Source organism: Sinocyclocheilus anshuiensis, unplaced genomic scaffold (genome assembly GCF_001515605.1).
Source record: "Sinocyclocheilus anshuiensis isolate Anshui unplaced genomic scaffold, SAMN03320099.WGS_v1.1 scaffold144, whole genome shotgun sequence".
Taxonomy (NCBI): domain Eukaryota; kingdom Metazoa; phylum Chordata; class Actinopteri; order Cypriniformes; family Cyprinidae; genus Sinocyclocheilus; species Sinocyclocheilus anshuiensis.
In genome coordinates, this window is record NW_015555720.1 from 1,086,794 (window position 1) to 1,102,893 (window position 16,100).

At 36.2% G+C, this 16,100-nt stretch overlaps 1 protein-coding gene across 2 annotated transcripts in view; it reads right to left on the reverse strand.

The window, feature by feature from the left end:
* Window positions 1-1,029: 1,029 nt before the first annotated feature.
* LOC107672359 (calcium-binding protein 8-like) overlaps window positions 1,030-16,100 on the reverse strand; it is a 58,413-nt gene continuing 43,342 nt past the window's right edge. For both annotated transcript variants that reach the window (XM_016465519.1, XM_016465518.1), the window contains exons 5-6: window positions 8,760-8,916; window positions 1,030-2,512 (exon numbers count right to left, since the gene is read on the reverse strand). In XM_016465519.1, coding sequence (XP_016321005.1) covers window positions 2,385-2,512; window positions 8,760-8,916 — 285 coding nt within the window. In that variant the 3' untranslated portion in view covers window positions 1,030-2,384. The remainder of the gene's footprint in view (window positions 2,513-8,759; window positions 8,917-16,100) is intronic.

Sequence of the window (16,100 nt, forward strand, 5' to 3'; positions counted from 1 at the left end):
CATTTTCGAATCTTTTGCCTGTTATCGCCTGTTATCGGTATACAACACATTTGCATAATCCCCACCTGCCCACGAGTCTGACCTGCCCACAAACGCTTCCGCTAGTTAGTGTGTTTACATCATGTTGAGAAGACGCTGTGTTCAAGGATACCACAGAAATACAATTCGAAACTTTTGTTGTGTGCATGTCATTTTACCAAGGACTGCTTTTCTAATCTTGGCTTTTATCTTTGTTGGCTTCTAATCTTCTTAATTTGGACTAACAAGCTCTCCGAACCACAACCTGTAAGTACGATTGATACGTATGTGTACATTTTCAATCGAGTGCTCAAAATATAAAGTTTTTGTGCTAATATGTGATGTATACCTAGTGCAGCTTTAGGTTTCCAGGTAAAGCACGATATTACTGTCTTACTGAAGTAGTTCTGATAATTCTCTGTGAACCCACTATTTCCTAAGAATGTGCGATTAATGTAGACTGACGTTGTTCTAATTACTTTGCTTAATAATAAAGAATGCAGTGTAGCGCACAGACTTTATAATCATTGTGAAATTGCTGTTTATTTTGCTGCACCAGCAGTTATAGGGTTAAAGCGGGAGAGACGAGCGAGTTAGTTAAGCTGCTGCGCCTGTGATACAGCTGTTCTGCATTCTGATTAAAAGTTAAGACACAGAGCGTCTTTTGTCTGTCGTTCTTCATAAGTGTTCACAGTTTAGCAGCTAAACTTTAGCTGTGGGCACGATTCTTGCACGATTTCGCAAGTGTTTTTGTATTTTATGTAATTATTATAAGAACGGATTGTAGCACTATATTATTGTTTTATGTAAAGGTGCTTTGTCAATGGTAGCACTCGCTAACTTGCTCAAGGAATCCTCTCTGAATATTAGGACACTTTAAAATACCATATGACCTGCTCTTTAAGATATTTTCATTGGAAAATTTACAGCAATACTGCTTAAGAAAAATTACGAAAAATTAAATGTACACCAATGTGTTTACATAATGTAGATGTCATTGCAAACACATATAAACAACATAATTGAATAAAGTGCTGCAGCTGTGATGTCAAAACATAGAAGACTAATTCGCCACAGGTTTCACTGTTGTTTTTTTTTTTCATGGGGTTTTTCAATTAATGAGTAAAATAAGGTCTGTGGTAACCGAAACTTGCTGAAACTTGGAGTTTTGTTGTTCAACATGAACTGCACACACCCACACCCTAAACATTATTTGTATGTAATTACTATGTAGTTACTCTGTAGTTACTTATTACAAACATGTTGTTTTTTTAAATAACTGCTTCAAAATCATGTTTTCATTATGGATGTGTATAATTTATGTTGTAGATCAAAATGTCCAAGTATCATCAATTTAAATTAACCACAGATCTTGTTTTACTCATAAATTGAAAAAACCCATTATAAAAACCCACAGGAAATTTTGAGGGAACCCATGGCGAATTAGTCTTCTGGGTTTTGACGTCAAGACTGCAGGACTCTATATGGTAGATAATTTTACCCAAAGCAACCTAAAATGCTTTCAAGATATACATCCATTTCCTCGGAATTAAACCTGTTTCGCCATGCTGTACCAGTTTGAACAAAACAACTGTCGGAACAAACATGGAAATAGAACTTATGAATGACAGCAGTTCTAATTTTGTGGAAATCTGCACAACTTTCCGTTGTGTTTCAACATTTTGTGTGGGCGTGCTCATTACAAACCACTTCAGGAAAAGCATTAGACACAGGAAGATTGCACAATCGAATAGCAGAGCACATTCGAAATGATGAAAACTATGAGTCAGGCTCATGGATTTTTGGAGCTGACGACTATGGATTTAATTATGGACGACAACGAGCGCTCCTTCCCCGGCCTCCCACCATCCCCTGAGCCAGAAAAGCACTCTGGCAAGAGCAGACATAAATAGTCTCCGGAGTGGATGCTGTAACTTCTCCCTCCACAAAGGTGTAATGAGTTGCCAATTACTTTTGCCTTCCTACATCGACAGCAGGCCCGAACCCAGCAGAAGCTCATCAGCGAATCCCTGCTGAAATATCTGAAGCCACGGAGGAGACGGCGACGGTTTATGAACTCCTGCGTGTTATTGCATTAGGGAACAGAGGTGGCACGAAAAGCAGAAAGTCAGCCCTTTAAAGTCCCTGCCTGAGAGATGAGGCCCCATGTAACATGCTGGCTTGGCTCGCCTCTACACTTCCTGTGTCGCTTGGTCCGCGTGGAGAAGTAACGGGAGAATACAAATAAAAAAAGAATAAAAAGCTCCTCTTTTCAGTAATGAGGTGTTTGGTTTTGTTTCTTGAGTTTCGACAACTTCATCCACAGACATGCACATGCAGGCTCCGCCCCGCTCACAGTGGTGTCGCTACTCCATGCCGTTGCGCAGCATCTGATTGGCTGCGATGAGCATGACGCTGATGATGAAGGCCATGGCGAACGCGCATATCAGGCTCTTGCGCACACACGTCTGCCGATTCTTCTTTTTGGGATGAACTGCAATGACACAAAAACAGCGATTTAGTCTGAGGAAAACAAGCCAGCGATTAGCATATATCGCATTAGTGTCTGAATGCGTAGGTGTCGATTTGCATTCTAGCCGACCGCCTTTCATCTGCCAATCTGACCCATCTAAATAAAGCAGCGTTTTTCACGCAGCTGCGAGGTGGAGGTGTTTTGACCAGGGCTCGAGGTTCACCTGAGCACTTGTGGCGGCTCGGCTCACGAGCGTCTGGGGTGACAGTGGGGTCTGGGCCGAGAATAGAACCAGTTATTAGGAGCTTCTGGGAACACACAGCGAGACAGATTGTGTGCCAGCCTCACCCCGTGATATCATTTTCCGCTCCAGTCTTTCTTCTGGCACAGAGCGCTAGTCAGCAAGTCCCGCCCCCTGCAGCCAATCCCTGGCCTGGTTACGGCAGAGAGGAATCGCGATAATGAGCGAATGTAGCGACTCTTCTGCGTGAGTGTGTGTTGCTAAGGAGAACTTTCGTTTTTGCCCCACTCTCGCCTTTGCAAATGGCAGCAGAGAAAAGTCAAGATAAAATGTCTCGCAGGGAGCTCAGCATGTTTTGAACTTCAAAAGGTCTCAACAGCACTGCAACCCTCTTGTGAAAAAGAAGTGCGCATAACTGTATTGAAAGTGCATGTGTAGTTTACTTCAAAAGTATATTTGTAAAAAACTGTACTTGCAGATAATATAGAATATTATGAAATAAAAGGCCAGTTAAGTGTACCTAAAGAGTGTACATTTTTATTTTATTTCTTGACACACTTAAGTACTTTTAACATACATTTAATACACATTTACATTTAGTCATTTAGCAGATGCTTTTATCCAAAGCGACTTAAAAATTATGACAATAGAAGCAATCAAAACCAACAAAAGAGCAATAAAATGCAAATGCTATGACAAGTCTGTTAGCTTAACGCAGTACACGTAGCAAGATTATATATATATATATATATATATATATACATACACTTAAGTATATACTTAAGTACTTTTTAAAAAGTGCAATTTGTAGGAATGTAATTTAAATGTCCATTTTAAATCCTTCAAAAGTATATTTTTAAAAAACTGTACTTGCAGATAATATTGAAAATTATTAAATAAAAGGCCAATTAAGTGTGCCTAAAGAGTGTACATTTTTATTTTCTATTCATTTGATTTTTTTGACACACTTAAGTACTTTTAACATACATTTAAAACACTTTAGTACTTTTAAAAAAGTGCAATTTGTAGTAATGTAAATTAAATGTCCATTTTAAATCATTTTTTAAAATGATCTTTAGTCATGCTTTAAAGAAGTACAATTATTTGATTATAACATATGATGATATTATTTTAACAGTAGTATGTTGTTTGTTATTACATTTAAAGTTGATTAATTTTGAATGTACTAAACTGCAACTTCATCTTTACAAATGTAATTGCAATAAACTATACTTCAGTTTAAAATAAATGCTTGTCAGTACATTTGTCATTACACTTTAACCATATTACAAAGACCATATAAGTAATTATGAGATTACTTATAAAGATCCTTAAGTCCTACTTAAGTGAGTCAAAAAGCTAATTACATTTAATATAAATATAAACTAAGACACTTTAAATTTAAACTAATATATCTGTGTATTCTCTCATTTCATTTAATTGCAATTATGGAATTTAGTGTTCGACAACATTACATTCAGTTTACACTTAGTTTAAATCTTTTAAAGTATATTAAGTACTCGTATGCTAAAGGACTTTTCGAACTTTAAAAACCCTCAGTACAAAAAGTACACAAGCATGACGGCATTTTATACTGCTGTAAAGTTGCACTTTTTGCTTTTACTTTTTGCATTTTCTTTTCTGCTAGCATCACCAAATGAAATGCTAAATCCCCATTCCCATTCATCTCAATGGCAGTTGTTTGGCTAGTTTTAGTTCAAGAGTTTTAGTTAGCTTTGCTTGTGTCTCTAGATTCATTAACACGCATCTCAGTGTGTGGTCTGTTGACAACACCTAAGCTCGGCCCAGGTGCCACCATGAATGATTCATAAAGACACAGAGGGCTCAACAGAAGGTGTGGATGAGGGTTGCTTTAGCGCTGTGGACATCTGTTACTGCTGGTAGGACAGAGACTTACGCCGTTGGCATAAGGGATGTGCTTGACCCCTGCAATGCTAACACTGTGCTAGCGTGGTCCATACATACTGAACATTCATACACTGAAATCATTCACTAAGTGCACAAAGTAGCTTTCTAATGCCTATTGCTGCATGTGTACTGATTTAAAATTTAAATTGTGGTTGATATTATAAAGATTTATAGGGATTAATAATTATATGGCAGAAACAATAGATTGCTAGTATTCTATTCTGAATTCAGCAGTGGTGTATAAAGTACCTGAAAGCCACACTCAAGTAAAAGTACAGATATCTTACCAGAAAATGACTTTGGTAGAAGTTGAAGTAACCGTTTAGAATATTACTTGAGTAAAAATCTTAAAGTATGTGATATTTATTGCATTTTGTATTTTTTGGGTAAGAATAAGAAGCACTTCATCTGGTACACAGTGTCTTTCATTCCAACATGAAAACATTTCTGGAATCTACATCTGAAGTGGCATTTAGATGTATTTACACAGTTTAATGTATCTCAGAGGGGACATGGATGCATTTTAATTCAGAAACAAAGCATTTGACTGTGTTAATGAGTAAATCACTGAATCATTTATTCAACCGATTCGTTCAAAAAGCGATTCATTCAATAAGTAAACACCATCCATTGCTCAGAGTTGCTCCAGACAGTGGAGTGTGATCTTTGTTTGGAACTATTTTCGTTAGCGAAATTGAGCAAAAACAAGCAATAGTATGTCTAAAATGTAAGTCACTTATTGCATTACTGAACTTGTATAAAATGACCTGGAAATTTGAGTTTTAATAGATTAATAAATCAACATGCGTGCACTCTGTGTGTGATTTGGTGATTACCTAGAAACCTAGACGTTACTTGATAATGTCATCATTACAACAACACTTACCATATTATCGCAGACGATGCTGTGTATCGCACACCCCAGACTCCACATGCATTAATATGAATTATCTTAAGACACAAAATTTGTTTAATATTTTATGCAACACAGTTGGAAAAAAAGTGTCAGAGAAAATAAAAATGTTGTACAAAATTTTTTTTTCTTATTTTTATTCGTCTTGTCAGGATACAATTCGTTTAACATTGACAACACAATAGGGGAAAAGTGTTGCAGAGAGAGAGAAAAAAAAAAGTAGGTTGTACAAAAATAGCCTATTAGCTATTTTTATTGTCTTGTCAAAATACTAAATTCGTTTGACATTTTTCTGTTAACACAGTAGGAAAAGTGTCACAGAGAAAAATAAATAAATACGACATCTTTCATTTAAAATTATAGGCTAAGCAAAATTTCGAGTCGAACGTCCTTCAAGGACAGTGCATCCACACTTTGCTCCGTCCTTATTCTGCTCTGTCACTCATCGATAACCTGCCTGTTCTGTCTGAGGGCCGTATATTTACCACTGTAACGAAGTATTATTACTTCGTTACAATACACCACTGGAATTCAGCCATTGGCTTATTTATCATCTGGTAACAGAACTACTTGATAAGAACTTGTTTGCTGTTTTGCACTGTTTTCACTTATAAACAGTGCTTGGTCTGTGCATATTTCTCTCCTGATTCAGACGAAATGACTTTTTCACAGAAAAATATTTAAGCGAGAGGCAATGGTTTGAAGTTAAAAACGGCTTAATGATGAATTTGTTTTTTTACTTCACAAGACATTAACTGGTGGACTGGAGTGGTGTGGATTACTTGTGTATTATTGTGATGCTTTTATCAGATGTTTGGACTCTTATTTTGACGGCACCCATTCACTGCAGAGGATCCATTGGTGAGGAGTGATGTAATGCTAAATTTCTCAAAATCTGTTAAGTTCAAGAAGCAAACAGAATATGTGACCCTGGACCAAAAAAAAAAGTCTTAAGTCGCTGGGGTATATTTGTAACAACAGCCAATATGGTCAAAATTATAAAATTTTCTTTTATGCCAAAAATCATTAGGATACTAAGTAAAGATCATGTTCAATGAAGATATTTTGTAAATTTCCTTCCCATAAATATATCAAAACGTAATTTTTGATCAGTAATATGCATTGCTAAGAACTTCATTTGGACAACTTTAAAGGCGATTTTCTCAGTATTTTGATTTTTTTGCACCCTCAGATTCCAGATTTTCAAATAGTTGTATCTCGGCCAAATATTGTCCTATCCTAACAAACCATACATCAATGGAAAGCTTATTTATTCAGCTTCCAGAAGATATATAAATCTGACCCTTAAAAAAAATGACCCTTATGACTGGTTTTGCGGTCCAGGGTCACATATGTGTAATAGCGCCCCCTACTGTATAAATACAGTTGTTAAAAGTACTATTCATTTATTAGGTTTAAAATCTTTTAAGTGGAAAAAAAAATTCTGTGGTACTCAAAGTGTCAAATAGGCTGAATATAGTGTATTTGCATCATAATTTCAAGACTCGGTTTCATAAGATGTTTATGAGTTTGTTTCAGGGGATCTCATAATGTAGTGCAGCATATGCTACATTGAGCTGGTGACCCTGTAGATGGCGTGACAACACCCACTCGTGTATCTGGAGATGAGCTGCCCACTCAAAAACCAAACTAGCATCTTTAATTCACTCCTCTGATTTTAATAACCAAATAAGCCTCTAAAAATTGCACCTGACGTCAATAGGCTGTGAATATCACATAGCCTACTGTAAAAGAGCATTAACCCTCCTGTGTATTACCATGAGGATTGTTGTGTTGAGATGAGCCTATAGAGGTGCAGTAACAGCAGTATTATCATGCATGAAACATCAACATCAACCCATATTAGGTAAAACAAACAGACTGAAGCAGAGAAGCCTATAACGAACTCTAGAGAAGCACCTACACACCACTACAAACACTGCTTTTAAAGTTAGATGCTTACATTTGAGTTTGAAGGGTTTGGCTGATCAGAATTACTTTTAGCTTTTAATCCAAAAGAGGAAAAAAAGTTGAAATGAGTTACTTGATGCATCTCATGTGCTTTTCTATTTAATATACTTATTTTTCATTACATACAGTTCTTACGTCTGTCATGTTTATTTGTTTACTCGCATGTTTGTCATAAATAATGACTAAAATCATAAATATTGTAGAATACCTCACTTGATTTTAAATGCATTAAATTGCTAATTCATTATTACAAATATATTTAAAATACATGAAAAACCAGTTTCAGTACAGTAGAAATGACCATAAATGCTTGTCATTACATTCAGTAGTGCACTTTAACCAATTGAAGTAATTAAGATATTAAACACAAAGATTAAGTCATACACTGTGAAATATTTCCACCTACAGTATTTCAGAATTTAAAAAATGTAATTCAGTTTCTGTTTTAAATTTTTAAGTATAATTAAATTGGTTGTACAAGTAATTTCAACTGAAATTATATTAAACCGACTTTTAAAAAATCAAGTTGAATTTCATATAACTAAAAAAAAAAAGTTAAAACTGCTCAACTTATTTTGATGAGATACAGTAATGTAAAAACATAAGTTGCCATTGCTTACTGATAATATCATTTATACAGTGTACTTATATGAGCCAAAAAAAGCACTCCCTAATTTTAAATTCTAATAGATTTTAATTGAACTGCAATTAACATGCAATTAAGTGTTTGCTCTAATAAGTTGGCTACTCTTTTTTTAAAAGTGAACTATATTTTCACACGGGCCACCATCTGCATTTTTTACGAGAAAAAAACTCATGTCATGTTGATTATCATAAATATGAACTAAAATCATGAATATTGTAGTAGAATACCTCATTTGTTACTCCATTTATTTGAAATTATCTTGATATCATAATGCATTTTGTACTGACTTTCTTAAGGACTTGATGTATTAGAATTCATGTTGCGTGACTGGACAGTCAAGGTGATTATCTAGGGCTAATTAATATTCATGAGCTTAGCCTTCCCTACATGGTGACATCACAACTAGCCCACTCTAAGGGGCTATTTATACAACACCTTTTTAAACTAAAAATGGAAAACTTTTTATGGGTTTTGACAATGTTGTCTTTTGTACATGTAAGTTTTCACAAACACCAAGGAAAAACTCCACTGACACACACACACACAATGTAGCAATGTTTACACTCACCTCCCTCAAACTCTGTTTGACAGTTCCCCGAGTTCTCGTTCAAGCTCTCCTCCTCATTGATGATGATGTTCTCGATGTCCTTCATCGTCAGGTGGTCCCGGAAGGCATGAAAAAGGATGTGTTTCAGCTCCTCCAGTGTTATCCGCTGCATGTCAAACTACAAAGACAAATAACACAGGAGTTACTCAAACTCTTCAAAAACTCTTTTATGTTTCTATCAAAGGATATTTCACCTCAATTTTTAAAATTTAATGTTAATTATTTCAGCATTATACTTTGCATTTGTTTGGCTTTCAAATGCCACATTAAAATGAATTTTGCAGTTGAGTGCTTAGATATGAAAACAGCACAGAAAAAAATGAATACAGTCTTTGTAATTGAGGAGAAAAAGTGCATTGATCAGTCTGAACACTTTCGCATGGCATTTGATAAATGGACGTAACACAGTTAACTGCAAGAAATTCAAAGGACATCTGAGGAAAACTGTCATGGGGACTGTAACTTATGATCAGTATTGAAAGTTGATTTTTATAACTCGTATCCAGAGGGCGTTTATGAGCGCCATCCCTTTAATTACCCAGGCAGCATTAGCCCAGAGATCGATTTTTCAGGAGGATGTAAATGAAACTGTGGCGCACTAGCTTAATGCCTTATTTGCAAAGCTGGCAAGTTAGAGAACAAACAGTCATTAGGAACCGCGATACAGTCGGCTACATATTAATACACCACTAAATCATTCAGCCTTCCCTTACAAAACAGTGCAGTAATGGTAATAGCCTACTGTGGTAACTTTACTCACATAATCATATACCAGAATATATTCATCTAATTACCACAGCAGATGTCCAAAAACACATTATTCTGATATTCCTAGTAAATGTTTTAAGTAAGAAAAAATGTCACTTTTCATTGAAACATTGACAAGCACAGTGATAAAATACAGAATGGAAAGCTCCGACTTTGTGACAGGTAGCTCAGAGTACACTTCTGTGGCTCTGGAGAAAGACGCTTGACAGGATGTGCTGCCATTGCAGCTCATGAGGAGAGACAGCAGGATATTACAATAGCTGGCAAGATAATAAATCTGACAAGCCATTAAATATTACAGCCTCAGTATGCTCACCTCCACAGTAACTTGTCATTTCACTCCACTTTAGCAAGTCAGTAAGAATGAGAGCAAAACACTGCTTTGCAATACTGCATGTATGATGCAGTAAACACTTCAGAACAGGCCTATGAATCATGTTATAGGCTACTTGTCTTTAAATCTGAGAACGCACAAACTGAGCATTTCATACAGTAATTCAATGCCTATGAATGTTGACCTATTGTGTCCTCGGTTTATATGACTTAATATATCCACTTTATTTAGCAACAAGGAAATAAGCTTCTTTTGTGTGAGAATTTTGATTCATTAGCCACTTAAATAACTAGTGGAACGACAAAGTGCAGTAAACGGTAAAACTATTTGTGCTACAAATCAGTGCGTTTATGATTAAGATAACACATTAAAATAATATGATAACAAATACCAGTTTGCAATTATTAAGCAGCATGTTTTTGTACATTTACAAAATTTTGTACATTTACATTTAGTAATTTAGCTGCAGATGCTTCCAAACGAGGACAATAGTAGTAATCAAACATAGGTTATATATTATGTAGTAAATAGAATAGAAAAAGAACAGAGAACACTAATGTTAGAGGGTAAAATAAAATAAAAATGTATATATTATATTATATTATATTATATTGTCACACTTTATTTTAAGGTCCAATTAAAATATTAACTATTAACAAACCATTAACTATGACTTTTGCCTCAATAAACTCCTAATTTGCTGCTTATTTTGCTTAGTAAGGTAGCTGTTAAGTTCAGGTATTGGGTAGGATTTGTGTTATAGAATAAGGTCATGCAGAATATGTGCTTTACAAGTACTAATAAACAGCCAATATTTTAATAATAGGCATGCAAATAAGCAACTAGTTAATAGTGAGTTGTTACCTATTATATTATATTATATTATTATAAATAATTAATATATTAGCATATCACTTGATCTAACAGTACACTTCTACAATATGCTGCATGATTTCTGAATACACATTCACGCCCAGAAACAAACAGTGCAGGGTAAGTAATAGATGTTTCATTTTTATTAATGTTTAAGATCAATAACAATGAACTTGCAAAGTTTGGATTCCTGATCAAAAAATAGGGTAAACGATCTAATAGAAAGGGAAGTCATCTAGGGACTCTCATGCAAACCAGCCCTTTAGCATCCAGACAGTAAAGTTGGGAAGCTTCCAGCCACACCAGAGAGAAAGAGTGGGCACTAACTGCATTGATGTATCCTTCGGACAACCCACAGCCACAGAGACGGAGTTGACCGAGGGCATCAGATCCATCTGTTTCCACTGGAGGTCACGAGAGTGGGCAGCAGAGCAGCTCATTAAGAGCATTAAGAGCTAGATAACAAATACCATTTTCTTTTCTTTCAAACACTCTTTCTTTGCTGTAAGTATTTATATATATCAGTAATGGTGGCCGGAATGACCTTCAAGCTTGACTGTCTGTTCGGAAGACAGGGGTAATCTTTGTCGGGATGGTGTGTGTGTGTGTGTTTGTGTGTGTGTGTGTTTGATGGCAATTTTCATACAGACTGGACCTGATGACTTATAGGTCACCTAAGATCTTTGTTTTAAAGTAAGGCAAGGCAAGTTTATTTATATAGCATATCTCATACACAATGATAATTCAAAGTGCTTACGAGTAAGAAAAGATACCTGCAGGTTAAAAGAACCATCCACAGCTTGGCAATATTATGAAAACCAGAGTCAGATATATAGAACAATAGATGGAATAGTTGAATGATACATTGATAGATAGAATAGATCGACAGAGAGATGGATGGATGGATGGATGGATGGATAAGGTGATGTTGTGTCCTGTTGTGGGACGGGTATTGGCCTGCATTGAGTTGTCCCTATATACCAGCACAAGTGAATCGACAGCCTCTATTCACCCCAAACATCAGGCCGCTTAACAGCAATTAGTAACACATTAATGGAATCTCCCTGCTGCTGCAGGAAACTGACAGCTGTGGTCATTGACCCGGTGCTCCAGCTCCACTACAACACCACATACTGCTGCCTCTCTATAAAGATGGACAAGATGAAGAGAATAGGAGTGTCTGAACTGTGTGAGGAGAGAAAGGAAGTAAGTAGAGAGATAAAAGAGATGTGGATGAAAGACAATCAGAATGTGTTTTAATTTAAAGTAAAGAGTCATGCTCTTCAACGGTTTATCCAGCACGAAAATATATACAGAGTTTAGACAAAATAATGTGAACACTCATTATTATTGGTGTTAATATAATTTTTGCTGGCTACAGTGAAAAACAAATGTTGCAATTTCCTTTTATGTTATCTATGCTCTCTAGGTTGTATATCAATGTAGTATAAGTTGTGGTCAGCAGTGTTTAGTACAAGCCGTGGGTGAAACAGTGGACGTGTCAGACTCCCAAAAAGGGAAAATCATGGAAGTCAAGTTTAATAGGAGCGTCTGTAACCTTAAAGGGATAGTTCACCCAAAAATTAAAACTCTGTCATTAATTATTCACCGCTGTGTCGTTCCTAACATGTAAGACCCTTGTTCATTTTTGGAACACAAATTAAGATATTTTTGATGGAATCCGAGAGCTTTCTGACTCTGCATAGACAGCAATGCAACTGACATGTTCAAGGCCCAGAAAGGTAGCAAGGACATCATTAAAATAGTCCATGTGACATCAGTGGTTCAACAGTGGTAATTTTGTGAAGCTATGAGAATACTTTTCCAACATCTCTGAAACAACTGACATATGCTTTTATTAGGGATGGGCAAGCTAACGTGTTATTATCGCGCTAATGCATTAATTAATTAACGCCGACAATTATTTTATCGTCCATTAACGCAGTTTTTTTTAATCATTATTTTGAAAGTCACTGCTCACTGGCTCTGAATACACATACAAACCATGGGTCAACAAGAGGGGTGGGAAGTTGATCAGTACTGGTTTGGTATAGACGTCATCATGCGTCTCAACCAATGAGAGCATTTGGGGTGGGCCTAAGACTGCTGCAGCGCTCACATGAACGCTCCCGATAAAATTATTTAGGCTAAGCATCAACATTCACAAACCACTGTTCACTGATATTTTTAACAGAAAAGCAGGCATGGACTGCTGCGTGCATGGTTTGGTATGGCAGAATATGACAGCGCTCCCTTTATTATCACTAAAAAGCTGACATCTCAGTTCATCGCGATCTCATAAAGCTCTGTTATAACACAATGAATATATGAATATATGCACAACAAATCTTCCATAATGTCTACACTTCGCGTGTTATAATGAGAGGATTCGTGAACACGCAATTTTCAGCACTGCACAATAACTTTTGAGCGGTGAGTGGATTCTTACTTAAACACCTTTGATTGGCCATTGTGTTCCTGAAATCAACAGATATCTGTGATTGTCTACATTGCTCAATGCTGCAAACACGTGGTATAAATAGAAACTGCCTATGCTTGCACATGTTAATCATTTTATGTTATATTAGTTATTCTTGTTGCTTTTGTGCAATAGATGAATAACAATTTATACTTTTTTAGATATTTTATATTTATATATTTCTATTTTGCGGGAGTCCCGCGAATCATTTTATTCTCCTGCATCCCGCTCACACACGAGTCTCTACCTGCCCGCATCTGCACTCGCCCATCAAGTGTTGTCCCGCGCCGCACTCTGTTGCATTGGGTCCCACGGTAGTCTCGCAGGAGTGCAGGTCTCTACTCGGAAGGTGCCTGTTATAATCGCGGCTCTGGACTCTGAGTGTAACTTGTTGTTGTACGTTTGTTCATATAGCAGTACTTTAAAAATAAAAGTGTGCAATACAATACTTTTGAATTAATTATTGAATGTTGTGCATAATGCGGTTAATCGCAGAAAATCATGCGATTAATCGTGATTACAAATTTTTATAGTTGCCCAGCACTAGTTTTTATAGACAACATTAAATTGAAGACGAAAAGATTAAATGTTGTATGAATCGATTCTTGGATTAAAGGCAAATGGTGATAAAACACCAACAATACTTCTGTAATACTCTGCACATCATACATTTGGACTCACTGTCTAGCACTGTGCCCATGTCTGACAGCCATTTCATTTCCACCCATCCTCAAGTCCCACTTCAGGGGAATGTCAGTAAAATATTATGACGCTCACGTTCTCAAGCCCAAGGGAGTTTTTGAGCACATAATGAAGAGCGGGATACTTTATGTCCAGCCTGTAACCTGGTTTTTATCCGTCCCGCTGAGACTGTCAACATTTCAGCTTTAGCACCACACACACTTGTCCATGAAAGTCACATGACGGATGTCCTCTTTGAGACACGGTGACACAAGAAAAACTGATTCATTATTCCTCAAATGGATAAGTATCAGTGCATCTTCAGACTTTTTTTGCATTTTCAACATTTTTGTCCTTGTAATGAAAGTCAGTGGGGTCCAAAACAACTTTGACTGTGTGAACAAAAAATATATACTGTATATATTTTTAAAATAGTTTCTTTTAAATTTTCTGATTCTTTCATTAAATGATTGATCATCATAATCATCAGAATCATTATCAGTAGAAAGTAATTCATACAAGTTTGAATTGGCATAAGGGTGAGTAAACTTTTATTCATTTCATTTTTTCCTTTAAGTTAGCATTAAAAGACTTTACGCTTACACTTTAAGACTTCAAAATGGCTCTTTTATTCATTATATTCTATAAATGACAGTACTTTGAGTGTATGAGAATAAACTGATGACTCTGCAAGATAGTTATCCATGAGGCATTGTACATGCATAAAGTACCCAGGTATATTTATAGCAGAGAGCCACTTTAATCTAAGAGAACAAGTCTTGAAAGTAGCTATAGATACAAGAGAGTTATGATATGCCATACGGTTTGACTCAGCCTTATTGCTAGCATTGGGTAAAAGAGATTAGATCGTCCTTGTTGTTGAAACAACAGCTTGGCAAACAGTATCGATCTCTCAGCAGCCTGACCATGTTAGAATCGCTTTGGCTATTTAGGTTTCTATTAATCGAATCCTGTTGATTATCAAAGCTAACAGCCTTCATATGTTCAAAAGCATACAGCATGTGCACCGGTAACACTTTGTGGACTGGTGGATGGGTTACTGGCCATGCCTCAGGCTGGGTGATAGCAAAATGATGTGACCCCATTGCATGTGTACACTGTTTAGCCTTCGGCAGCCATTAGTCAAGACATCTCCCAGAATCCCTGCTTCAGCCGGAAGCTCCGGTTCTGCTGGAAAATGACTGGACAGATGGTTTGTGCCAATGGTGAAAAAGATGACAAAAACATCACATTTAAATTCTCCTGATGTATTAATCAAGGTTTTTAGGATATCCTCTAGTTCTCTAGAGTTCTCACTTTTTACTGTCAGACATCCAGCACAAGTCTTCTGCCGCTGTCCCATGAGTCTGTGCTGACCAGAATGCAAATGATCGTGTCCTTTCTGTGGTATTATTGTCTGAAATGGGGAACAAAATGCAGGAGGCAGAAGATTTCTATAGCGTACATACTAGCGGCTTCATAAAGGACCATAGACTGGAGTAATTGAATCATCATCTCCTCATTGAGTTTCATTATGTCTGCTGTCAGTGGGACCATAATGAAGAGGAAAAGCTTTATGTCACAAAAGCAATACAAGCCAGTTATAAGGCATTTCAAGGCTCTAAACCGTTGTTTCATTCTGCTGTGCAACTATTCAGATGGTTATGAGCCGTAGAAGAGCTTTCAAAATGAAAACCTGCATAAAAGCAAAATCATAAATGAGATCTCTTTAATATCTCAATTGCTTCTCCTATAGAAATGAGATAAAGAGAGAGCAAATTGAGGATCTTAAGTGTTCTGCTCTTCTAGCATCAAAAAAGTGCTCAGATATACAGTACCTGGAATCATATATATGAACATTTTTCATCAAATATCTCCAAAACTGCTATCCACATTCATCTTATAGCATATTTATCATATTTGGTTCCCTAAAGATTTGTTCTATTAACTTAAGTACTTCGGTCCAAAATGTGTGTATAATGTACTTTAAATACATGACAGTCTCTCCAACATCCTAAAGATGACTGGTTATATTTATATTTCAGGTGTAACAAAATATATGTTAATTTTCCAAGCGTATTCTTGCCAAAATGGTGATTGCATTAAGAATTCCATTATTTAATTATCTAACTCAATCTCCCATTTTACTTTAATGTCATATACAGTT